Raw genomic sequence first — 25,191 nt, forward strand, 5'->3', positions numbered from 1 at the left:
TTCAGTGCAACTGCCATGATGGATGTGAGTGAACTTGGGGAATCTGCCCGCTACCTCCGCCAGGGTTACCAAGAGCTGACGAAGGTGCACACTCTCCCATGGGATGGTAAGTGAAGGAAGAGGAGAAGGAGGCACAGACGCAGAGAAGCCGTTATAGACTCAGACCAGCCCTGAGCTCAGTGTTGAAAGGGCAATGTGGCTTGACGGCTTTGACCCTGGACTTTGCTCCCAGAGCCTGGGGTCCTGAGGCTGAAATCCCTGTGTGTCTGTGAGCCAGCCTCAGTTTGCTCCTCTGTGAAATGGCAACACCACCTGTCTCCCAGGGCTGCAGTCTGTGAGGATGACTCAGGCTGGACCCTGAGGCTTCTGAGATGAGGGTGATTGGCATGAGTGCGGGCTGTCTCCAGTGTCCACAGAACCTGTGCTGGAGCTATTTTTAATGCTTTCCACAGAGCCAAAGCCACTGTTTATTAGAGATAGGGACAAAGACTGTCCTATTTATGACCCGGTTTGCTCATAGGACAATAATAACAATAGTTAACATGTATTGAGTGCTTATGGTATGTCAGGCCCAGAGCAGATGCCTTTCTGCACATCATCTCATTTAATCCTGCCAGCAACCTAGGAGGAAAGGACAAGGGCCGGGGCCAGCTTCATGGGTGTGCAACCTCTGCAGTCACAGGGCGTGGCGCTCAGAAGGGCCTCATGCTTTATTTAATTAATGTTCTGCTATTGCCATCTTGATAATGTTTAACAAAGGGGCCGGCAAATCATACAGCTGGTCCTGACCAAGGCACCTGGCTAGTAAGTGGCAGGGCAGGGAAGAGAACCTGGAGTCTGTAGCCCTGGTCCATGCTTTTACCTACCATGAAATACGTGCCCCTCAAAGCTATGGGGTCAGTTGGCCAGGGATGGGAGGTGGGCTGGGAGCACAGCACACAGAAATGAGGAGACCTGGGGTTGTGTCCTCAGTGGGATAGACGAGGTGGATCCTCTTGAGAATTATGGGCCTGATATTGAGGGGCTGCTCCTTATGGGACCTCAGGAGAGCCTCATGACATTTTGCATTTGAGGAAACAGGCCCAGAGAGAAAGAGGGATTGTCGGCAGGTCAGGCAGCACTTAGGGCTGAAGCGGGGATTGAACCTGCACCCAGAGCGAAAGTGGGCCTCTTACCCTGCAAACGGGATCGTTTGAGATCTTCGCTGAGGAGCCTGGATCTGGAGGGATCCACACTGGGGACTCCTGCGACCTGGCAGAGGGGATTCTGAGAGGGTCACAGCTCTATGGATGGACACAGCTTGGGAACCCGAGCTGGGTCCGCAGCTACTCTTAAAGCTCCGATGCTCTTCCCCCACCCCAGGGAAGAAGCGGGTGTGGGTGCCCGATGAACAGGATGCCTACGTGGAGGCAGAAGTCAAGTCAGAGGCCACAGGGGGCAGAGTCACTGTGGAGACCAAGGACCAGAAGGTTTGGCACCCCCTTTTTCCGCAGCTCCTGGCCAGCTCTGGGTGAACGGAGTCTGGGTGTGCGGGTGGATGGGAGGCTGCGGTCAGTCGGGCCCTCTCCACTCCGGCCTCCCTGGCAGGTGCTGACAGTGCGCGAAGCCGACCTGCAGCCCATGAACCCACCCCGCTTCGACCTGCTCGAGGATATGGCCATGATGACACACCTCAACGAGGCTGCAGTGCTGCAAAATCTGCGCCAGCGTTACGCACGCTGGATGATCTACGTGAGCTGCGGACCAGGGAGGGGCCATGGGTGGTGGGGGCTGGAGCTATGGGGCGGGCCGTGGGGGCGGGCCTTTAGCTAGAGGAACGCCCAGGCCTCAGACCTCGTATGGGCAGAATCATGGGAAATGGGGGCGGGGCTGTGACCTGTGGGGGCGGAGCTAAGATGGAGCCGGGGTGTCGGCTTTGGGGGCAGAGCCGCGGGCCGGGGGCAGGGCTGCGGGCCGGGGGCAGGGCCGCGGGCCAGGGGCAGGGCCGCGGGCCGGGGGCGGGGCGGAACCAGGAGGGCTGCAGATGGTGTGGTGGGCCTGTGAAGTGGCTCATTGGGGGACTATCTCAGGGGTCAGGGGGTTGTGAGGGCTGGGGACTGAGAATGGAACCTTGGCCTTTGACAGTCCAACTTTGCACTCTCCTCAGACGTATTCGGGACTCTTCTGTGTCACCATCAACCCTTACAAATGGCTCCCGGTCTACACGGCTGCTGTAGTGGCTGCTTACAAGGGCAAGCGCCGCTCTGAATCCCCTCCCCACATATATGCGGTGGCGGATAATGCCTACAACGACATGTTGCGTAGTAAGGACCACCTTGACCCCTCTCCCAGACCTAAGCTCCCTACCCCTGCTCCAGGAAGACTTCTGTAAAGGACACTTTTCCTTCCACTTTCCTTGCCAAGGATGGGGTGGGTGGGGAAGACCCAGCCCTCGTTTTTATGCTCCTGGACACACTAGCACAGCCATTCTCTTCTCCAGCTGGGAGCTGGTGGTCAGTCCGGTCCCACCTGGCCCTTACCATTTTGAGACCTGGAGGGCGGAGGGGCTGCCCCAGGGCCTTGGATACCCAGGGTATTCCACCTGTGGCTGGTCCCATATCTTGGCTGACTCCTCTATTCCTTCCCCTTTTCTCCAGACCGAGAGAACCAGTCCATGCTGATCACGTGAGTGGGGGACTCTGGGGGTATGGTGGGAAATGCTAGTCATGTGGCAGGGAGGGGCAGAACCAGATCATTTACCAGGATCAGAATCCAAAGTGCTTAGGGCCAGTGTCTCAGCTGAAGCTGAATTAGCCCCGAACCTGCTCTGCAAAGATTCCTTAAGGGTGGTGGGTAGGAAGGGTTTGCCAAGGCCCAGAGCCATCACCAGCCCTGATACCCCTCTCCCCAAGGCCCCAAATCTCCACCCACCCTGATTCCTTGGGGGTTCTGATTCTGGTTCAAGAGGGGGAGGGAGCTTCCCCTTCCTCCTCAGCGTCTCCTTTTCTCTGACCCTGGATAACCAACCTACTACCATGGGAAAGTAGTGGAATCTCACATGCCAGGTTCATGTTCAGCCAAGCCAGTATGGACACGGCTTGTGTGTGTGTGCATGCATGCACATGCAGTGCAGCCTGGTGGGTAAAAGCAAGGATTTTGAAGCCCCACAGACTTGGGTTCAAGTTCTCACGTTTCCACCTCCTGCTGTGTGTGTCTTTGGCCTCTGAGCCTCATCAATAGAAAAGCGAACCATCCTGCCTACCTACCATGCAAAAGTATAAGGAGTCACTGAGTTAATATATACTCTTGCCACACAACAGAAGAGTCATGTAACTTCTCTGAGCTCCATTTTCTTATTTATAAAATGGAGGTGATATTGGTGCCTGCCTTCCAGGGTTTTCTAATGCCTATATGAGCACCCAGTGCCTGGTGCTGACAGTGCTCAGTGAACAGTGCCATTACCTCACAGGGATGGTGGACACTGGCTTGCTTTGCAAGCAACATCCCTGAAGGTTGATCTAACACTTGAGTTCGGTTCCTTGAATTGGGAGTTCTTGGGGGTGGGGGTTGAGGAGGAAGAAAGTGGGGGGGTTGCTGTTTGAGGGATGGGACATTGGGGAATGGGAAGAATTAGGGTGGTCAGATGGGCATTGGTGACTCCTGTTTGTGTCATCCAAGCGGAGAGTCGGGGGCCGGTAAGACGGTTAACACCAAGCGGGTCATTCAGTACTTTGCCATCGTCGCTGCCCTGGGAGACGGGCCGGGCAAGAAGGCCGTAAGACTCGCCTACGTGGGCGCTGCTCCCTGCTTCTCACTGTTTTTCTTATCTTCCTTTTCTTCTTTTTCTTTTCTTTCTTTTTTTTCTTTTTAAATATTTGGCTCCCCAGAGCTGCCAGCCCTGCCTGAGCCTCCCACTCTGGTGGGGGGCTCTGGCCCGAGCAAGGCTTGACCAGAGAGGCTATGGTCACACCTGACCCCTTTGCAACCCTGCTCTGGGCCTGCTCAGAGTCCATCTAACACCCAGGAGGAGGACATCACTTTTCCTGAATGCTTTGTGTAATTTTCCCCTTCCATCTTGGCCTTTGTATCTTGAAAGAGTTTACTGAATAGGCTGCTTTCACTAAGAAGTGATTTTCTTGGTTTTCATGCACCAAAGACACAGTTACCTGCTGCCTTTCAGAACAAGCAGCTCACACACAGTTGAGCTGGAGCCAGGAGACTTGCCTTTTTCAACACCCGCTATTGGGGGGCAGTTTTGTGCCCTGTGATTTCTGTACAATTTTTGAAAATTTCAGAAGCAACTGGGGAATCAGTGTTTTGTTTTGTTTTTGTTTTTAAAGTACAATGTTTGTTGCTAGTCCCATGGCTGGCTGTCAGAGCTCTGTGGATGCCCACTCCTGCCATCAACCCCCAAATGGGCTGACTTTTCTTCCCAGAAGCCCGAGGCCTCCTCCCATAAGCCCTCACTCCTGGTCCTGTTGAGCCTTGCTTTATTCTGGGGCATTTTTCTTTTCTTTTTTCTTTTTCTTTTTCCTTTTCTTTTTTTTTTTTCATTTTTTTTTTTCTTTTGGCTTTTTCCTTTTCCCCATTTAACTTTCTTGGTTTTTGATTTTTATTTCAGTTTTGTTTTTTTTGTTGTGGTTTTTGCTGTTTGTTTTTGCTGTTGACTTTTTGGTATTCTTTTCTCCCTCCTTTTCCCCCACCCTATTTTCCAAAATGCCAAAATGTCTCTGGGGATGCTGCAGAAAGTTGGGGCTTGGTCCAGTGACAGGAATAGATGACAGGGACAAGGTAGGAAGGGCTGGGGGCAAGGGGACACCTGGGTAGGAAAGGAGCCCTGAGTGTGGAGTCCAAGGGAGAGGGTAGGCAAGGGAGCTAAAGGGCCAGGTTGACCCACAGGTGCTGTGGGTGCTGGAATGGAAAAGTCCACCCCCCACCACCCCACCCGCCCCCATTGATCAGACAGTTCAGGGAGAGCCCTGTTCAAAGGCACTGGATGTGAGTGGGTGGGGGGAGTTTGGAGGAGGGGGCTCCATCTCCTTCCTGCGTCCCTTCCCCAGCAATATCTTGGTGGTGGTGGTGGTGGTGGGATTTATAAGTCTTGGGCTACCTGGAGCTAGGTGAGTGACCACAAAGTCTCCTGGTGGTAGCATGTCTGTAGAGAAGAAAGAGAAATGGAGGCAAGATAAGGATGAGACTAGGGAGGGATGGGGGCGGACCCCCCTCAATTCAGTTAAGTCCCTCTGTAGGCAGCAGTGGGAACCATGGGAGGCAGGTGGCTGGGCTCAGTGCCAGCTCTGCCTGGGCTTGCCAGGCAGCCTCAAACAAATCCCTTCCCTGCTAGGAGTCTTACTTTCCTTATTTACAAATTAGGCTCATAATTGCTTCTGGCAGGGTCATTTTGAATAATAGGTGTACAGTTGTGCAGTGATCACACACCTAATCACAACACAAAGGAAAAGTGTGAAAAAGGGCCACCACTGAGGAAGCTAGGGTAGGAAGGTTCCCAGCAGGAAGATGGTGCTTCCAGCTTGAGGGTATCAGGGAAGCCTTCCTAGAGGAGGGGGCATTTGAGCTGGGCTCTGAAGGGGAGAAGATTTTAGTCAGGAAGCCCCTTGGCCTTGGGGCAGGAGTCACTCATGGAGCATGGAAGGTGAGGGGGTATGGAGAGGCCAGAGTCCGAGTTGGGGAGGGGAAGGGCTGTGGGTAGGAGACACACACATACACACACACACACACACACACACACACACACACACACACACATGCAGCCTCCTGCCTCAGGCATCTGGTCAGGGCCAAGCTTGCTCCCACTTTCTAGCATTTTTCCTTCTAATACCCCTAGGAGGGTCAGGCGTGGGGTTTGGGGTGGAGAGCTACATAGTTGGTGACTAACGTCCACTGTCCTGCTAACCTCCGCCTCCCCTACCCAACCCCCTGGGACTTCCCACCCTCTTAACTTTGTCCTCCTTCTCCCCCAGCAATTTCTGGCCACAAAGACTGGGGTAAGTGTGGGGCCAGTGTGAGTGGGGTAGGTGACAAGCATGAGGCCCTGGGACCCTCCCACCCCTTCACACCCGGAAATCATCTGGGATGGGCTGATGCTCTCCCAGTCAGTGAGCGCCGGGGCTGACTTGACTGCCCCTCACATCCCCCGTCACCCCCTCCCACCCCTGCCACCACTAGGGCACCCTTGAGGATCAAATCATCGAGGCTAACCCTGCCATGGAGGCTTTTGGCAATGCCAAGACGCTGCGGAACGACAACTCCTCCCGCTTTGTGAGTCACCACAGTGGCTGTGGGAGAGGTGGGCAGATGCCAGAAGGCAGGAGCCTCCAGCGGGGGCGGCGCAGCACTGGCTGAGCCCCCTGACTGAGGGCCTGCCCTCTGCCCACAGGGCAAGTTCATCCGCATTCACTTTGGTCCCTCCGGGAAACTGGCGTCTGCTGATATCGACAGCTGTGAGTCTGGAGAGGGAGAATGAGGGCGGGGTTCCTGAGGAAGTGGGGACAGAGGGCTGGGCTGAGTCTTTCCGCTCTGACTTAGCATCCATTATCAAGTTCTCTTGGCTCCCACCTGTTCTGGGTGCTTCTCTTGATCCCCTGGTCGCTGCTCAGTTCAGGCCACCTTGCCTCTCACCTGGAACCTTGCACCAGCCTCCTGTGGTCCCCTAGCCTCTACTCGATCCTCCATCAAGCCAGAGTGATCTCCGAGATACTAACTGGATCACATCCCATCCCTTCTTTAAACCTTATCTAGATCCCATCTCCCTTAAATGAAGACCGAAGTCCCTCCTGGCCAGTCAGGCTCCTCATGACTGAACCCTTACCTCCCACCCCTGGTCTTTTCTCTGCTCCTCTGTCACCAGCCTCATCTCCACATAGTTTCCCTGTCCTTCCAAGTCCCTTGCTCCAGGAAGCCTCCCCTAAACACCTTTCTGGTGGTGGTGCCCATCCTGCCAGGCCCAGCCCAGCTGCTCCAACACCAGAGTGGAGCAGACTGCAGAGGGCACCCAACTGACCACTCCCCACCTCGGGATGCCCGGCGCCTAGGTCCCAACAGCACAGGTGTGAGGTCACGGGGCAGGGACATACTGCAGTTCACACCCATGACTAGATGTGCTGGGAGGCTCTGCTCCGTGCACACACTTTGGACAGCTCCATGTGCACTGAACAACACGCACTAGGACTGCCTTGGAGGAAGGAGTGTACGTCACAGATGAAAGAATGAAAATGCAGATGCAAGAGTAAATGAACGAAAAACTTCCCACAGATATCTCCACGGAGAGGCACACATTGATGTTCAAACAGACAAATATGTGCTGACACAGATACATGTGCCCACCTGGCCATGGAGGCTTTTGGCACACTAGTGGAGAGAGACACACCAATGAAGAGACACACACACCAGTGGAGAGACACACACACCAGTGGAGAGACATTCAACCAGCAGAGAGATACACACACCAGTGGAAACACACACCAATGGAGAGACATTCAACCAGCAGAGAGACACACATACCGGTGGAGAGGCACACACAACAGTGGGCAGACGTATACCAGTGGAGAGACACCTTTCCCCACAGTCTGGTGTGAGCACATAACCCCCTTAGTGATGGTTCTTCCCCAGGCCCCTCCTTTTGGGGGTGATTCAATCTGGGGAGGTACCAGGAGACCCTAGGCCAGCACCTCCCCTTCTCCTCAGATCTCCTAGAAAAGTCACGAGTGATCTTCCAGCTGCCCGGCGAGCGCAGCTACCATGTCTACTACCAGATCCTGTCGGGAAAGAAGCCAGAGCTGCAGGGTGAGGGCCAGGGATGGACCGGGTGGGAGGGTCAAGCCCAAAGGAGCTGGGAGGGAGTCGGGCCATGTGGCCCCTCCTTGGCCCCCATCGAGATGTCTGTTTCCTCGCTGTCCTGGGGTCTGTGGCATCTCTTCTTTCCTGGGGAACCAGGGCCCATCCTGTCCTCCCCTCTCTTCCTGCAACCTCTGGTGGTTGCTGAGCCATCTCCTCCCCATGCCAGGCACTGGCCTCTTAGCTCTGTTGCCCTGGCAGGGTCGTGTAGCCTTGCGCAGAAACCCAAGTCCCTCCTGCTGTCCTGAGACGACAGAGGCTCCACCTAGCACCACAGGCGTGGTCTCTCGAGGGACTGACGGCTATGTCTTGGCCCAGCTCCCCTTCTCTTCTCGGGCAGATACTGGTCCTCCCTGTGCCTTAGCACCCACACGGGGTCTGGGCAGAAGGGGTGGTTGTGAGCACTGGTCAATGGATGAGTGAGATGGAAGCACTGGAAACCATAAAGAAAAAGAAGCCCCCGCCTGGATGCAGGGGTGGGAGGCAAGAAATTCAGCCCCAGACTCTCCTGCTAGGCTGGGCCCCCAGAGCCCACCTCCCTGGAGTGGAGGAGAAAGGCCGGCTGAACACAGCCTGACCTGCCCTTCTCTGCCTGTGTCCCCAGACATGCTGCTTTTGTCTATGAACCCCTACGACTACCACTTTTGCAGCCAGGGCGTCATCACGGTGGATAACATGGATGATGGGGAGGAGCTCATCGCCACTGATGTATGGTGGGGCTAGGAGGGCAGCAGAAGTGGGCTGCCTGCAGCGTGGGGACATGGGTGGCTGGGTGGAGATTTGGGGTCCAGCTTCCCTGCCTTTAGTCTTGCTGGACCTTGGCAGAGCCTTGACTTCTTCAAACCTCCGTCCTCCCCCCACAGCACGCCATGGACATCCTGGGCTTCAGCATGGATGAGAAGTGTGCCTGCTATAAAATCGTGGGTGCCCTTCTGCACTTTGGCAACATGAAGTTCAAGCAGAAGCAGCGGGAGGAGCAGGCTGAGGCTGATGGCACCGAGAGTGAGAGACCCGACCTGGCTGTCACCTTGCCCCCTCTCCCAATGTCCTGTCTGTCTGTGGCCATTAACCGTTAACCCTAATCCGTATCCACAACCTTTGACTCAAGTCTTACCTGGCCCTGACCCTTCAACTCCAGACCCTCATCCTCCTGTGGCTAAGGATTTGTTGGCCTGAACCTGTGCCCCCTCAAACCCACCTCTTGACCCCAGGCTGAGGCTAGTAGAGCCCCCATGTGCCTGCATACTTGGTTTTCCCTGTCCTCATCCCACCTGTGTGCCCTGCCAGGTGCTGACAAGGCTGCCTACCTGATGGGGGTCAGCAGTGGGGACCTCCTCAAAGGCCTCCTGCACCCCCGGGTCCGGGTGGGGAATGAGTATGTGACCAAGGGCCAGAGCGTGGAGCAGGTGAGCTGCTAGCAGGCTGGGGCCTGAGGGGGCCACCAGGCAGGGGCCAGTCCTCACCAGGTCCCAGCCAGCTTCCCTGTGTCTCCAGGTGGTGTTTGCCGTGGGGGCTCTGGCCAAGGCCACCTACGACCGGCTCTTCCGGTGGCTGGTATCACGGATCAACCAGACACTGGACACAAAGCTACCCCGGCAGTTCTTCATCGGGGTCCTGGACATTGCTGGTTTTGAGATCTTTGAGGTGAGAGAAGGCCCACGGCCTTGGGTGCTGTGCGCTCTGAGGTGAGGACCATGGAGGGGAGGGCAGGGCAGGAGCCCTGGAGGCGTGGGTGGGCTGCTGCTCCCCTCCAGCCCCCTCTCCTGTCTGCAAGGAGGTCTGCTGAGCCCCAGGGCCTCCCTCTTGTAGTTTAACAGCTTTGAACAGCTGTGTATCAACTTCACCAACGAGAAGCTGCAGCAGTTCTTCAACCAGCACATGTTCGTGCTGGAGCAGGAGGAGTACAAGCGGGAGGGCATCGACTGGGTCTTCATTGACTTTGGCCTTGACCTGCAGCCCTGCATCGACCTCATTGAGAAGGTGGGGCTGGAGCAGAGTCCTCATGGTGGGGGGGAGGCTGTGTGTATACTGAGTGGACAAGAACGAGTGTTATACATGAGGGGGTGTGTGTGTGCATGTAGGTGTGTACTTGTGTCTTGAAGCCAGTTTGTCATGTGCATGTGGTGGTGACAACACGTGTCTGCATGTGTGTGAATGGGAGCATCTGTGCTTGTGTCTGAATGGGTGTGGTGGAGAGTCAGTGTGGGTGTGTGTTGGTGAGTATGGTGAGCATTTAGGTGTGTGTACCCCACTGTTGGCATCAGCCCCTCTGGGTGCACACGATTCTGCAGTTCACAGGGTCGTTTTTCAGCCACGATTTCACTGGATCTTCAGAACTGCCTTTGGCAGGGCAGGGCAGGGTGTGTTTACTTATTTATTTGATTGTAAAACATTAAATGTATTTCCCTATTACATGAAGAATAGAAGAAAGAAAATTTAAAAAAATTGGAAAACAGGAAGTAAAGGGGAAAATACAGCAGGTATCTTAGCACTTTGGTTAATGTCCTCTAAATCCTTTATCCTGGGCATCCAGTTTTCTTTTATAGACACAGATCCATTGCACATCCTACTTTTTCTCTGAAAATGTACTTTGAATATTGTAGAAGAAGGCAGAGTATTTCATGCAGCAGATGATTTTCATATGATGCATTTTTGTAATCTCCTTGTGTCGTTGGCTGACAATTTTTTGCTGTTATATCAGCACTGAAGGTCTTCATTTTCCTGTTTTGCGGGTTAGAAAATGGAGGCTTATAGAAGTCTAGGGGGCTCACAGCTTGTGAATGAGGAATGAGACATTTGAACTCAGTTGTCTTTTTTTTTCTAACTACCGTATGTTTATGCATGACGTGTGTAACTTTGGCTGTGGTGGTTGGCAAGAGTGGGTACAGAGGCACCAGTTTGAGTTTGCACACTTCTTATAAGCAAAGAGTACTCAGTGCTGTAAAGTGTGTAGAAGTGGAGTGGAAGCCAAGCCTCAAAGCTTTCTTTCTCTCCTGGAAGATGGGGCTCCTGGGTGAGGTCTGGTCTCTGTTCCTCTGGGAAGATGGCTGAGGTTGGGGTGTTGGGGAAGAGGGAGAGACTCTGGGAGGCTGGCTTGATGGAGGGCCCAAGGCTCCCTCATGTCCCTCAAACTTGTACCCTGGCTGTCCCCAGCCTCTTGGCATCCTGTCCATCCTGGAGGAGGAGTGCATGTTCCCCAAGGCCTCAGATGCGAGCTTCCGGGCCAAGCTCTATGACAACCACGCAGGGAAGTCGCCCAATTTCCAGCAGCCGCGGCCTGACAAGAAGCGCAAGTACCAGGCCCACTTTGAGGTGGTCCACTACGCAGGTGTGGTAGGTGCCTGTTGGAACCCCAGCTCTCTACCACCCATCCCTCCCTCCCCAGGCTGCCCCAACCCCACTCAGCACCTGTCTCGTCCCCGCCAGGTGCCGTACAGCATTGTGGGTTGGCTGGAGAAAAACAAGGATCCACTGAATGAGACGGTCGTCCCCATCTTCCAAAAGTCACAAAATAAGCTCTTGGCTACGCTCTATGAGAACTATGCAGGCTCCTGCTCCAGTGAGTTCTGAGGGACAAGGCTGGTAAGAGGCTCATAGAGTGATGTCCCCTGGAGTGACCAGTACCCGTGTCTCCACTAGCCGAGCCCCCCAAGTCCGGGGTGAAAGAGAAGCGTAAGAAGGCAGCATCGTTCCAGACGGTGTCCCAGCTGCACAAGGTGAGGGCCCCTGCCAACCTCCAGCCCCGTCCTCCACTCCCTGCTCTATCCCCTGCACCCTGGGCGGGTGGCCGTTAAGACTTGCAGTGATGTTTAACTCCTCTGCATGTGAACATCACAGCAAGTCTGTGCTGCCTCCTGTCCCCACGCTGCCTGAGCAGGGTTGTGGGGAAGGACAGGGGTCACAGGGGCCTCTGGGAGGGATGGCATTTTGGTGGGGGAGTGAAGGCTTTGGTGATGGCGATGGGGACCAGTCAAGCAGAAGAGGGCACAGGGAACAAGGGCGACAGAAACAAAAGCTCAGGGACACACTTAAGGATCTTGCTCACTGGTCCTCGATGGTTCTTTGCTGCATTGTCCAATTCTGGTCTCTGCCCCTCCTGTGCCTTCTCCCCATTCTTCCCCACCTCCAGGAGAACCTCAACAAACTGATGACTAACCTGCGGGCCACACAGCCCCACTTCGTCCGTTGTATTGTCCCCAACGAGAATAAGACCCCAGGTATTCATCCCAGGACAGGGCTGGTGGGGTGGGGAGGGAGGGTGATGGGGCAGAGACTGGGTGGCCACATCCCACCCCCTGCAGGCCCTCCACAGTCTCAGTCACTCTGTCTGGGTTGCCTTTTTCCAGGGTGTGAAGGTGTGTCACTGACCTCTGACCTTTCCCACAATGTCCAGGTGTCATGGATGCCTTCTTGGTGCTACACCAGCTACGTTGCAATGGGGTTCTGGAGGGGATCCGGATCTGCCGCCAAGGCTTCCCCAACCGTCTGCTCTACACTGACTTCAGGCAGCGGTCAGTCTCCCTGCCTAGCCCTGGCCCTTTTCCTCTTCCCCCTTGCCCTCCTCTCCAGTGGGAGGTGGTGGGAAGGGAGCCAGCCAGCCAGACTGAAGTTCCTGTCACTGAGGGGGTGCACGGAGACCTGCGAGGAGCTGGGGGCAGGCATGTCAGTGACAGACGGTGGTGGCCTAGACCTGGGAGGGAGGTGTGTGTGGGGTGGGGTGTGAACAGATTCGGCGTAAATATTGGAGGTGGCACCAACAGGCCTTTCTGAGGGGTTGGATACACAGTAGAAAGAAAGAGAAAAGACAAGGTGACTCCCAGACTTTTTGTTGGTGACAGATTTACTGAGATATAAAGACTGCAGGAGGAGTGGGTTTTGGGTGGTGGTGGTAATGGTGAACCAAGCTCTGTTTTGAACATGCCAAGTTTGAAATGTCTCCAGCAGACATATTAGAAAAGTTGTTGAAGGGGAGATTGGATTTATTAATCTGGAGCTCAGGGTGCAGACAGAGTGGGATGCAGATTCGGGAGTTAAATGAGAACGCACATGGACTTGACTTTCTGTAGTGCCCAGCTTGTAGCGATTGCTCAGTCAACACCGTTGTCTCCTCCCCTTTGTCAGGCTACAGGTGTCCGAAGTTCCCTTCCCCTCTCCAGAAGTAACTGTGGTTATCCACACAGCCCTTATATACGTGTGTCCAGACAGATAAGTGTGTATATGGGCACAGACACACCCTTGGCTCCGTGACTTGGTATTTTCATGCAACAATCTATCTTGGAGATTGTTCCTTCTTGACGTGCATAAATCTGCATCAGCACCCATTTTTTTTTTTTGGCTGGAAAATATCCCACAGCCTCATGAACTGGGCTCTCTAATCATCCCTCCACTGAGGGTTCTGCCTTCACACGTGCAAGCGTGTCTACTTTGGAAGTGCTGGGCAGGCAGCCCGGCTTTCCGCCCCCCCCCCCCTCCCTGCCCCACCATGTAATGAGATTGATTGATTTTTTTGCATTTTTATTGAGATATATTCACAAAGCATACAAACCATCCAGAGTATACAATCTGTGGCTTACAGTATCATCACATAGTGGTGCATACATCCCCATGATCAATTTTAGAACATGTTCATTACTCATCCTGACTCTTTTTGATAAGAATTCTCTTACAGATGTTTCTTCAGTGAATGCCTGATAGAGCATATCACCTTCTTTGTCATTTTTTTAAATCTTTTTTTGTCTTTACTTTTTTAAATGATAAAAGTATTATATGCTTTTATAAGAACTGCAGTTTTTTTTTTAATATACTTTTTTTTTAATTAGAGAAGTTACAGGTTTACAGAGAAATCATGCATAAAGTACAGTAACACCTTGTTTTAGTGTGGTTCATTTAAAACTGTGGCTTCTTAACAAACTTAACTACTACATGAATTTAAATGTAACCTAAGATTTTTTTTAAAATTCAGTTTTATTGAGATATATTCATATATTTTACAATCATTCATGATGTACACACCATACCATCATATAGTTGTGCATTCATCACCCCAAACTACTTTTGAACATTTTCCTTACACCAGAAAGAATAAAAATAGGAATAAAAAATAAAAGTAAAACACACCCAAATCACCACCCCCATCCCACCCTATGTTTTATTTAGTTTTTGTCTCCATTTTTCTAGTCATCCATCCATACCCTAGATAAAGGGAATGTGATTCACAAGGTTTTGAAAATCACACTGTCACCCCTTGGAAGCTACATTATTATACAGTTGTCTTCAAGAGTCAAGGCTACTGGACAACCCAAGATTTTTGTTTTGATTGATGGTCTTTTTTTATTGTGGTAGAATATATATAACATAAAACTAGCTATTTTAACAGGCCAAGGTTTTTTCTTCGTTTTTAGCAGGGATGTGTTTTATTTATGTGAACATACTATACTGTAGAACAGCCCAGGGTTTTTAAGCAGAATATGCCGAATCCCCCGATGTTGTGATACCTCACCCTACTGGCTGCTTGTTCAGCCTGGGCCCTTCTGGAGCCCCTGCTCTAGCCCCAGGAGGCCCAGGAGTTAGCCCAGTTCATGCCCCCACCAGCCTTCCCTCCCTTGTCCCTGGCCCCTCCTCACCAGCCCTTCCCTGCCCCCCCCCACCCCAGGTACCGCATACTGAACCCTAGCGCCATCCCAGATGACACCTTTGTGGACAGCAGGAAGGCCACAGAGAAGCTGCTGGGCTCGCTGGACATTGACCACATCCAGTACCAGTTTGGCCACACCAAGGTCTGGAAACACCGGAGTTGGGCTGACCACAGGTGTAGGGGTCACATGGACAGGGTCACGCTTGCGGTTGGGGGTCATACCACTGGCTTCCCACGCCCCCCCCCCCCAGGTGTTCTTCAAGGCCGGGCTGCTTGGTGTCCTGGAGTTGCTGCGCGACCAGCGTCTGGCCAAGGTCCTAACCCTGCTGCAGGCGCGCAGCCGGGGCCGCCTCATGCGCCTTGAGTACCAGCGTCTGCTCGGAGGCAGGTGGGTCTGGGAGGGGACAGGTGCAGGGCAAGGGGCACCCCCTTGTCCCTCGGCTCCCAGAACTCCAGGCCCTCCGAACCCTGCTGGGCTGCCTGTGGGTCAAGTGATCCGCTATGGCTGGTTGGGGGTGTCTCTGAAGGGGGAGGGTTCTATTCTATGCTTCAACCCCAGCCCCCATTTCCTTGCCTCAAAAAAAATTGGGGTGAGAGTGCCTGCCGCTCCACTCTAGGCCATCCCAAGTGTGGCTGGCAAGGTAGGAACAGCATCTAGTCTTTCCCATGTGTTAAGTGCCAGGCCCTGGGCAAGACACTTGGTTTGCGTTAGCTTGGTTAAAGCCCAGTCCTACCTGGTGGGTGCTGGGGTTGGCTCTGTCCCGTGGAGGGGTGCCATGGAGGGGTGCCTGAGTGAGTCGTCACAGCTGGTGAGTGCAGGGGCTGGGATGTGAGCCGGGGCCACATGAGCGGCCACTAGGACATTCAGGGCTCCTGCTTCGGAGGCAGACATGTCGGGTTCAAATCCTGCCTCCACTGGCTTCCTGCCGTGTGGCCTAGGGCCTCTCCCATAAGCACTCAGGCAAATGGGGTGTCAGGACCTATTTCAGAGGGCTGTGGGAAGATTCAATGGGGTAATACGCACAAAGGGCCCGGTGCAAAGCCTGGCCTAAGGCAGGTGCCCAGGGAACCTCGGGGCTGGGCCCAGGAAGGGGGCTGCGCTGAGCCTGCCTGGCCCCTCCCAGGGACGCCCTGTTCACCATCCAGTGGAACATCCGTGCCTTCAATGCCGTCAAGAATTGGTCATGGATGAAGCTCTTTTTCAAGATGAAACCACTGCTGCGCTCTGCACAGGCTGAGGAGGAGCTGGCAGCCCTGCGGGCAGAGCTGCGGGGACTGCGAGGGGCACTGGCCACTGCTGAGGCCAAGCGCCAGGAGCTAGAGGAGACACACGTCAGCGTCACCCAGGAGAAGAATGACCTGGCCCTGCAGCTGCAGGCGGTGAGTGGGGGAAGGGGTGAGGAGTGGGGGAGGGTTCCCCTTGGTGGCCTGGTGTCCCCAGTGTGCCAGGCTGCTCTGAGGAAACCCCACAGCCAGACGCAGGCCCAGGGCAGACCTGGCATGTTCTGGGTTGCTTAGGCCTGACCTGAATCTCCCTGTTCCGGGGTGCTGCAGGGGGGCTTCCTGCCACTGGAGACTTGGCCCTGTTCATGCCCAGCCTCCCGGTTTCCTGGGCTCCCCACCCCAGGCCTCTGTCCGTGCACATGTCATCCCACTGCCCTTGCCCCCATACCACCTTGGCTTCTTGTTACAGCTGCAGTGTGGAGCCCTAGCTCCCTGGCTCTCCCTTCCTTGCTGTCCCTGAAATAGCCGCATGCTCCCTTCTCCATCTAAAGGCCATGGGAATGCAGGAGGCAGGTCACAGTAATAACTGGAGGGTAAGGATTAGGGGTCTGGAGTCTCTCAGTCCACAGAGCCCTGCCTTCCGTCAGCAAACAGTTTTGAGTGTCGGACACCCCCTCTAAAGGCCCCATGCAGGCTCTGGAGATACACTGGTGGGAAGACAGAGGTGGCACTCTGGTCAAAAGATTCATCATCTAGTGCAGCCAGGTGGTGATGAAACAGTGACAGAGAATCCCTGAGCCCCTCCCTGAAAAGGCCTTGGGAGCCCCCCCATCACCCCACAGGCTCAGCACACTGTCCTCACCCTGCCTCTTGGGAAGGGCCCAGCACAGGCAGAGCTAGAGCCCTTTTTGGAGCTCATTTTGGGTTGCTCCCAACATAACATTCCCTGCTAGAGGTACCACTCCTGCCCCCATCTGTCCCTCTCGCAGGGCCCTCATCCCACCACCTCTGAGCTCCTTCAGGCCAGGAGCAGGTTACAGGATTTCAGGTGCCCAGAGCCCAGCCGAGCATGGGCAGCAAAACCTGACATGGACAAACCAATGGACTTCCTTCTCCAGGGCCCCACCTGGCCCCACCTGGACTCTGCCCCATCCTGTGTCCCCTCCAGGAGCAGGACAACCTGGCGGATGCTGAGGAGCGCTGCCACTTGCTGATCAAGTCCAAGGTGCAGCTTGAGGCGAAGGTGAAGGAGCTGAGTGAGCGGCTGGAGGATGAGGAGGAGGTGAATGCTGACCTGGCTGCCCGCCGGCGCAAGCTGGAGGATGAGTGCACAGAGCTCAAGAAGGACATTGATGACCTGGAGCTGACGCTGGCTAAGGCCGAGAAGGAGAAGCAAGCCACCGAGAACAAGGTGTGGGCAGGGCTGACTGTGGGGAAAGACTGGAGCTGCAGGTCCCAGTCCGGCTTTGCTGGGCCACAGCTGTGTTGTCTTGGGCAGGTCACTTCCTCAGTTTCCTCATCTGTCAAACGGGGTTCCTAGCAGCACTTAGTCATCAGGGTGGTGAGGATTCACGATGTGACGGCCTTTGTGGAGCACACACTGCAGGGCCCAGCCAGGGCAGCAACCTAACCCCCAGCTCAGCACCTCCTAGGCCCCTCCGCCTGCTTTCTCCTATTGAGCCCTCAGGACAGCTCCTGTGCTTCAGAGGACTGGGGGCATTGTCTCCTTCGTACACAAGGGGAAAGTGAGGTGCAGGGGGGGATGCTGCTTGCTCGGGTTCACCAGATGCTGAGGAAGCCAGGTAGGAGCAAGCAGTCTTGAATACTTGGGGATGCCAATTAGTTGTTGACCTCTACTGGTTTCCTACTCTATGCAGGCACCATGCTAAGTGCTTTGTGAGTACTCGTCATCCTCACTCCCTCAGTACAGCTGGGCGAGGAGGGTGCTGTCATCCTTTAGGGAGGAAGAAGTAGAGGCTGAGTGAAGCCACTTGCCCAGGGCCCCATAGCTGGGAGGGGCTGACTTGAGTCTGCTGGCTGCTCAGACCAGACTGTGGGGAGGGACCTCTCCATGGTGGCCCTGGCCCTGGCACAGGTGAAGAACCTGACAGAGGAGATGGCTACACTGGACGAGTCATTGGCCCGGCTGACCAAGGAGAAGAAGGTGCTGCAGGAGGCCCACCAGCAGGCCCTGGGTGACCTGCAGACTGAGGAGGACCGCGTAAGTGCGCTGGCCAAAGCCAAGCTCAGGCTGGAGCAGCAGGTGGAAGACGTGAGTTGGGGCCACACCCGGGGCTGTGGGGTGGGACTGGGGTAGCAGAGTATGGCCAGCTTGGGCTGCGGCTGAGCCCCCTCCCCGTCCTGCCCTGCCGCAGCTGGAGTGCTCCCTAGAGCAAGAGAAGAAGCTGCGCCTGGATGCCGAGCGGGCCAAGCGCAAACTTGAGGGCGACCTAAAGCTGACACAGGAGTCGGTGACAGACGCAGCCCAGGACAAGCAGCAGCTGGAGGAGAAACTCAAGAAGTAGGCATGGAACCACTAACTTGCTTTCTTACCCTATAGATTTATACAGACATTTCATAAAACTGGAATCAGACAGTATTTGTCCTTTAGTGTTTGGCTTCTTTCACTCAGCATAATGTTTTTGAGGTTCATCCATGCTGTAGCCTGTATCAGAGCTTCATTCCTTTTTACAGCTGAATGATATTCCATCGTGTGTGTGTACCATGTTTGTTTGTCCATCTGTGGGTAGACACTTAGATTGCTTTCACCTTTTGGCAATTGTGAATAATGCTGCAATTTTGTGTACCATCTTTTATGTGAACATATATTTTCAGTTTTATGGGGTTTATACACCTAGGTTTATATGGTTTATATGGTAATTTCTGTATTTAATGTTTTGAGGAACTGCCGAAGTATTTCCATAGCTGCTGCATCATTTTGCTTTCTTATCAGTGGTGTCTGAGAGTTCCAATTTTTCTGCCTCCTTGAAAACCATTGTTCTTTTCTTTTTTTTTTAATTAAAGCCATCCTAATGGGTGTGAAGTGCTTTAAAAAAAAATAGGCATGCACATGGGTAGCAGACAGGACCTCCTGGCCTCCTGGCCTGCAGGGCCACCTGAGTCTGCACCCTGGGTTCTGCCTCCTTCAAGTTCTACGTGGCTGCAGAGGTTAAATGTGGTGGGGGTGGGTGAGAGATGTGGTCTGCCAGTGGGGTGCAGGAGGTAGTGGCCTGCCTCCCTGGACCAGGGGCCCCGAGCCAGAGTCTAGGGCCGAGGGCAGCAGAGCCCAGAGCAGCAGGCTGGGCCGGGGCCTGAGAGGAAACATGGGGTGAAGCGGGGCTCAGGGAGGCTGTGTGCAGGGTGGCTCAGGCAGATTAATGGGAACTCCAACCTGGCCCAGCTCAGGCCCACCCTGTGGTCCCCAGGAAGGACTCCGAGTTGTGTCAGCTGAACCTGCGGGTGGAGGATGAGCAGCTCCTCGGGGCCCAGTTGCAGAAGAAGATCAAGGAGCTGCAGGTGTGTGGGGGACCAGGGCAGGGTGAAGAGCTGGATCCAAGGCCACGGAGGTGACGGCCGCCTGCCTGCCTTTCCCAGGCCCGGGCTGAGGAGCTGGAAGAGGAGCTGGAGGCAGAGCGGGCGGCCCGGGCCCGCGTGGAGAAGCAGCGGGCAGAGGCAGCCCGGGAGCTGGAGGAGCTGAGCGAGCGGCTGGAGGAAGCTGGTGGTGCGTCTGCGGGGCAGCGCGAGGGCTGCCGCAAGCGTGAGGCAGAGCTGGGACGTCTGCGGCGGGAGCTGGAAGAGGCGGCGCTGAGGCACGAGGCCACGGTGGCTGCCCTGCGGCGCAAGCAGGGAGACAGCACAGCTGAGCTGAGTGAGCAGGTGGACAGTCTGCAGCGTGTGCGGCAGAAGCTGGAAAAGGAAAAGAGCGAGCTACGCATGGAGGTCGATGATCTGGGTGCCAGTGTTGAGACTCTGGCTCGTGGCAAGGTGTCTGCCTCCTTCCTGACCCCGACCTCTGACCCCTGATTCCATAACAGCCCTGACTCCAGCATCTAATCCTAAGCTCTATATCTGATCCCTTACCTATGACTCTAAACAAGTCCTGACCCTACCAGCTGACCCAACCTCTAACCCTCGCATGTCAGTCCTGACCCACAGCAGTCCTGATCTTGGACCCTGGATCTGACTCCTGATCCATTACACTGGCACCAGCCCCATCCATCCTGACCACAAACCTGACTCCTAAGCCCTATTCCCTGACTCTGGAATCCAATTTCAGCCACCAGCCCTTGAGCCCTGAACTCTGACCCCCTTCCTTTTGTGACTCTGTCCCTGTCCCGAACCTCAGCACCCACCTGATCCCTGATCTTTGCATCCCCTAATCCTGACAGCTGACCTCTGACTACCATCCCCAGGCCTGAGCTGACTAGTGACGTTAGTATCCTAACCCTCACCCTGGTCTTAGACCTAGTCTGGCCCTCTCACTACCGACGCCTACCTATTAAGCCACAGCCCAGCAGTAGAATCCCTGACCCTAAACTTGGGGCTCCGATCTCCCTTTGGGCCCTGGGCTCATATCCCAGTTTCTGGCTGACAGCCCCACCCCCTGCCCTCTGATTCACAACCTTGTCCTGATCCCAGGCTAGTGCAGAGAAGCTGTGCCGGGCCTATGAGGACCAGCTCAGCGAGGCCAAGATCAAGGTGGAAGAGCTGCAGCGGCAGCTGGCAGATGCAAGCACCCAGCGTGGGCGGCTGCAGACTGAGAGTGGTGAGGGTCTGGGGTTCCGCTAGGCCATGTGGAGCCTTGGTGCTGCCCCTCACCCACCTGATGGGCTCTCTTGCCTGTTGGCTGGCAGGGGAGCTGAGCCGCCTGCTTGAGGAGAAGGAGTCTCTGATCAGCCAGCTGAGCCGTGGGAAGGCCTCAGCTGCCCAGAGCCTGGAGGAGCTACGGAGGCAGCTGGAGGAGGAGAGCAAGGTGAGCCGGGTGCTGGCTGAGAGCAGGCAGGGTGGGGGCCAGGGCCATTGGCCTGACCCTGCTGAGATCACTGGTATCCCTGCAGGCCAAGAGTGCGCTGGCCCATGCCGTGCAGGCTCTGCGGCACGACTGCGAGCTACTGCGGGAGCAGCACGAGGAGGAGGCTGAGGCCCAGGCTGAGCTGCAGCGGCTGCTATCCAAGGCCAATGCTGAGGTGGCCCAGTGGAGGAGCAAGTATGAGGCTGACGCCATCCAGAGGACGGAGGAGCTGGAGGAAGCCAAGTGAGTGCCTGCCAGAGCCTTGGCCACACTTGCCAGCCAGGCCTCCACCATGCCTGTGCCTCTGATTGTCCCCCCAGCCCTCCCACCCCTCCCCTTCTTGGAGGCCTTTTGGCCAGGAAGACAAACCCCTTTTCCTGCCATTGGAAGAAGAGCCAGCACTGTCTAGCTTTTTCCTCTCCAGTGCCCACATTTCCCATCTGTGCTGTTTCCTGCGAATGAGAAGCTTTTATTCTTTCTCATTCACAACATGGGTAATGTTAAATGGCTTCTTTTCAAAGATGGTCCTAACTACCCAAGCGTCCAGGAAAGGCTTTAAGGTTCAGTGCTTGGATTCTCTCCCAGTCAGAAGCACAAATGAAGTCACGGTTCTCTGTGCCACCCTGGCACTGCCCTTTTCCAGTCAGATGATTCTCCCTCCTTGGACCTTCCTCAGCCTGTGCAGGTTCCTTTCCTTCAACCCCCTGCTCCGCCTCCTGCAGCCTTTTTACAAAATGAGAGAGAGATTTGAAAGCCTCTAGAAACCTGCTAGAGCTGGGGTGAGCAACCCTAGCCCGTGAGCCAAATCTAGCCAAGCCAGTTTTTGTAAAGTTTTATTGGAACACAGCCACATCCATTCATTTACATATTGTCTATGGCTGCTTTCATGTTGTGATAGAAATAAAAACTTATTTAGTGTCTGGCCCTTTATAGAAAAAGTTTGCCCACCCCTGTGCTCAAGTAGTGTTTTTGATACAAATTAGGACGCCCCCCGTCAGGGCGAGGGGAGTTGCCGGGGTCTAGCCCGCGGCGGCTCCTCAGTGCACACCTTGTTGGGTCCCGTGGCTTAGGAAGAAGCTGGCCCTGCGGCTGCAGGAAGCAGAGGAAGGAGTGGAGGCCGCGCATGCCAAGTGCTCGTCGCTGGAGAAGGCCAAGCTGCGGCTGCAGACAGAGTCAGAGGACGTGACCCTGGAGCTGGAGCGGGCGACCACGGCAGCTGCCGCACTGGACAAGAAGCAGCGGCACTTGGAACGTGCCCTAGAGGAGCGGCGGCGGCAGGAGGAGGAGATGCAGCGGGAGCTGGAGGCCGCCCAGAGGGAGGCCCGCAGCCTGGGCACTGAGCTCTTCCGGCTGCGGCACAGCCATGAGGAGGCTCTCGAAGCCCTGGAGACGCTCAAGCGGGAGAACAAGAACCTGCAGGGTATGACCTGCCCAGAGTCAGGGAGCTAGCTGCTTTGGGTGCAGGGGTCACCTCGGCCAGGCCAGGAGGCACCTTGGAGTCAGTCACGCAGCAGCTTGAGGAGCTGCTGAGGGTGGGGCCTCAGTGCCCTGTCTACTTTGCAGAGGAGATCGGTGACCTGACAGACCATGTCAGCCTCAGTGGGAAGAGCATCCAGGAGCTGGAGAAAACTAAGAAGGCACTGGAAGTGGAGAAGAGCGAGCTCCAGGCTGCACTGGAGGAGGCTGAGGTAAGGGGCTGGCTGCAGGGGTGGGTGGACAGATGTTGTTCAGCCCTGGCCTCCCCCTCAACACATGCTCACAGCCCCTGCCCCATTCTGCCTCCTCTGTCTCCCCAGGGGGCCCTGGAGCTGGAGGAAACCAAGACTCTGCGAATCCAGCTGGAGCTATCCCAGGTAAAGGCTGAAGTGGACCGGAAGCTGGCAGAGAAAGATGAGGAATGCACCAACCTCAGGTAGGGGGCTAGGGTCTCCCTCCTCTCATCCCACTTGTACCTGAGAGCAGGAGAAAGGAAGAAAGTAGTGTTGGCTGAGCCCCTGCTATATGCACAGGCAGGCACAGAATCTCTGGTTTGTTCCTTCTGCCTCTCAAGTTAGCATTAATGTCCACCTTTTAGAGGTGAACCTCAGACTTACCCAATATGAGTAGAGTCAGAGTTCAGCCCTTGTCGGTCTGCTCCTGAGCCTTTATTATTACCCATGAACTTGCTCTGATGGGCAACAGGCAGTCACAAGGGGCTTTTAAACCAGGGAGGGACAGGTCCTTATTCCCAAAATGAGGCTGTGTCTCCGACATTCCTTGGGCATTTGGAATGGTAAGTGTGGTGCCTGTCCCCTCCTCCGCTCTCCCTCCCATAGGCGCAACCACCAGCGGGCAGTGGAGTCCCTGCAGGCCTCCCTGGATGCGGAGACCCGGGCCCGCAACGAGGCCCTGCGGCTCAAGAAGAAGATGGAGGGTGACCTCAATGACCTGGAGCTGCAGTTGGGCCATGCCACCCGCCAGGCCACAGAGGCCCAGGCAGCCACACGGTTGTTGCAGGCTCAGCTCAAGGAAGAGCAGGCAGGACGGGATGAGGAGCAGCGGCTGGTGGCTGAGCTCCGCGAGCAGGCACAGGCCTTGGAGCGCCGGGCTGCTCTGCTGGCAGCGGAGCTGGAGGAGCTGCGGGCTGCCCTGGAGCAGGGCGAGCGCAGCCGGAGGCTGGCGGAGCAGGAATTGCAGGAGGCTACTGAGCGCCTCAACCTCCTGCATTCGCAGGTGGGGACACGGGGAACACAGGGATGTGTGGGACAGAGGCCTGCTGGCCGGCTCTGAGGCTCTGTTTCTCCCCAGAACACAGGCCTCCTGAACCAAAAGAAGAAACTAGAGGCAGATTTGACCCAGCTGAGTGGGGAGGTGGAGGAGGCTGCCCAGGAGAGGAGGGAGGCCGAGGAGAAGGCCAAAAAGGCCATCACTGATGTGAGGCTGGGTTGAAGCTGGTGGGCCTGGGCGAAGTCCAAAGAACTTCCACTGGAGCCAGATGCCTCCTGACCATGTCACCGCCTCCCTGACAGGCGGCCATGATGGCTGAGGAGCTGAAGAAGGAGCAGGACACAAGCGCACACCTGGAACGGATGAAGAAGACCCTGGAGCAGACTGCACGGGAGCTGCAGGCACGGCTTGAGGAGGCAGAACAAGCCGCTCTCCGTGGGGGGAAGAAGCAGGTGCAGAAACTGGAAGCGAAGGTGCGTGTGGCCCCATAGGAGGCTCCCTTTCCCTTCCCAGGCAGGTGGACCAGTTTGAGGGCAGGCCCGGAGCATCAGGCCCATCCCCTGGCTGCCTACAGGTGCGGGAGCTGGAGGCTGAGCTCGATGCAGAGCAGAAGCAGCACGCTGAGGCCCTCAAAGGGGTGCGGAAACATGAGCGCCGGGTCAAGGAGCTCGCATACCAGGTGAGTGATTGGGTCCCTGAGGAGAGCGGCTCTGGCGCTGCTCCAATCCAAGCAAGACCTGACTCCCCTTTACCTGCTCAGGCTGAGGAGGACAGGAAGAACCTGGCTCGCATGCAGGACCTGGTGGACAAGTTGCAGAGCAAGGTCAAGAGCTACAAGCGCCAGTTTGAAGAGGCGGTGAGTCCATGGGGTCTGGGCACCTGGAACTGAGCGCAGGTCAGGATGTTTCTAATAACCCAACGTCAACTCTTGACTCTGGTAACAAATGGGCACAGGGTGTGTGGCCAGGTGAGATACCAGTCCTCATCATCTCTGGGCCTTGGGGGGGGGGGTCCCCAGTGTTGGCTTTGTGCCAGGGCAGGATGTCCAACAGGGTGACAGTTCCACCCGCCTAGCAGGAAGAGACTGGCCCTAGCTCTATGTAACTGACTGCTTCCTGGGTGCTTTTGCAGGGACAGGGGTGTCCCCTCATGGGCCAGGTCTGGCACATGAACTCCTCTGGAGTAGCTTAACCTCATTCCTGCTGGGTGTTGGTTAAGGAGGAGTGATGGCAGGGGACCGTGTTGGGGCTGGCTTCTGGTTCCTCTTCTAGAGACGGGGTAGGGACCAGAATGATCATCACTTCAGTTACCAAAGTGTAAACTGAGGCCCTGCCTGTGCCCCCAGGAGCAGCAGGCCAACACTAACCTGGCCAAGTACCGCAAGGCCCAGCATGAGTTGGATGATGCAGAGGAACGGGCGGACATGGCAGAAACACAGGCCAACAAGCTGCGGGCACGGACCCGGGATGCCCTGGGCCCCAAGGTGAGTGGTGGGCACAGGGCACCAGCCTGCCTCCGTACAGGGTGGAGCATTCTTTGAGGCGCCCTCACACACCCCGTTTCCCCTTAGCACAAGGAGTGACAGCCTGGGCTCTGACAAGGGACATCTGCTCCTCACTGTCTCCTCTTCATCGCCCATCTGCTGACCTGCACTGCCCTCCAGGTGCTGAATAAACCCTGAATAAACACCAGGACTGCAGCTCCAGTTGGCTTCCTTGTCGTTCTTTGGGGTTCAAGATGTGGAGGGACACAGATCCCATTAACAAAAGTCAGGTCCACATCA

At 55.6% G+C, this 25,191-nt stretch overlaps 1 protein-coding gene across 3 annotated transcripts; it reads left to right on the forward strand.

The window, feature by feature from the left end:
• MYH7B (myosin heavy chain 7B) lies at positions 1 to 25,113 on the forward strand. 3 transcript variants are annotated; one of them, XM_037811107.1, is made up of 41 exons: positions 1 to 106; positions 1,363 to 1,469; positions 1,588 to 1,731; positions 2,147 to 2,303; positions 2,637 to 2,664; positions 3,658 to 3,754; positions 5,961 to 5,984; positions 6,166 to 6,258; positions 6,377 to 6,440; positions 7,684 to 7,782; positions 8,438 to 8,541; positions 8,697 to 8,835; positions 9,121 to 9,239; positions 9,328 to 9,477; positions 9,643 to 9,813; positions 10,987 to 11,166; positions 11,260 to 11,392; positions 11,473 to 11,549; positions 11,963 to 12,050; positions 12,227 to 12,344; positions 14,486 to 14,609; positions 14,719 to 14,855; positions 15,592 to 15,847; positions 16,860 to 17,102; positions 17,787 to 17,963; positions 18,067 to 18,212; positions 19,117 to 19,207; positions 19,286 to 19,675; positions 20,330 to 20,456; positions 20,545 to 20,663; positions 20,749 to 20,945; positions 21,773 to 22,122; positions 22,266 to 22,390; positions 22,499 to 22,614; positions 23,018 to 23,414; positions 23,490 to 23,615; positions 23,711 to 23,881; positions 23,983 to 24,087; positions 24,169 to 24,264; positions 24,754 to 24,891; positions 24,979 to 25,113. In XM_037811107.1, exons 1-41 carry the CDS (start codon positions 16 to 18, stop codon positions 24,988 to 24,990), a joined length of 5,826 nt encoding a protein of 1,941 aa, XP_037667035.1. In that variant the 5' UTR covers positions 1 to 15; the 3' UTR covers positions 24,991 to 25,113. The 3 variants fall into 3 exon arrangements, with proteins under 3 accessions (XP_037667035.1, XP_037667033.1, XP_037667034.1); XM_037811105.1 differs by lacking the exons at positions 1 to 106; positions 1,363 to 1,469; positions 1,588 to 1,731; positions 3,658 to 3,754 and having other exon boundaries at positions 2,218 to 2,303; XM_037811106.1 differs by lacking the exons at positions 1 to 106; positions 1,363 to 1,469; positions 1,588 to 1,731; ... (5 more) ...; positions 6,377 to 6,440; positions 7,684 to 7,782 and having other exon boundaries at positions 8,506 to 8,546.
• Positions 25,114 to 25,191: the final 78 nt, after the last annotated feature.

Source organism: Choloepus didactylus, chromosome 19 (genome assembly GCF_015220235.1).
Source record: "Choloepus didactylus isolate mChoDid1 chromosome 19, mChoDid1.pri, whole genome shotgun sequence".
NCBI classification, from domain to species: Eukaryota; Metazoa; Chordata; class Mammalia; order Pilosa; family Megalonychidae; genus Choloepus; species Choloepus didactylus.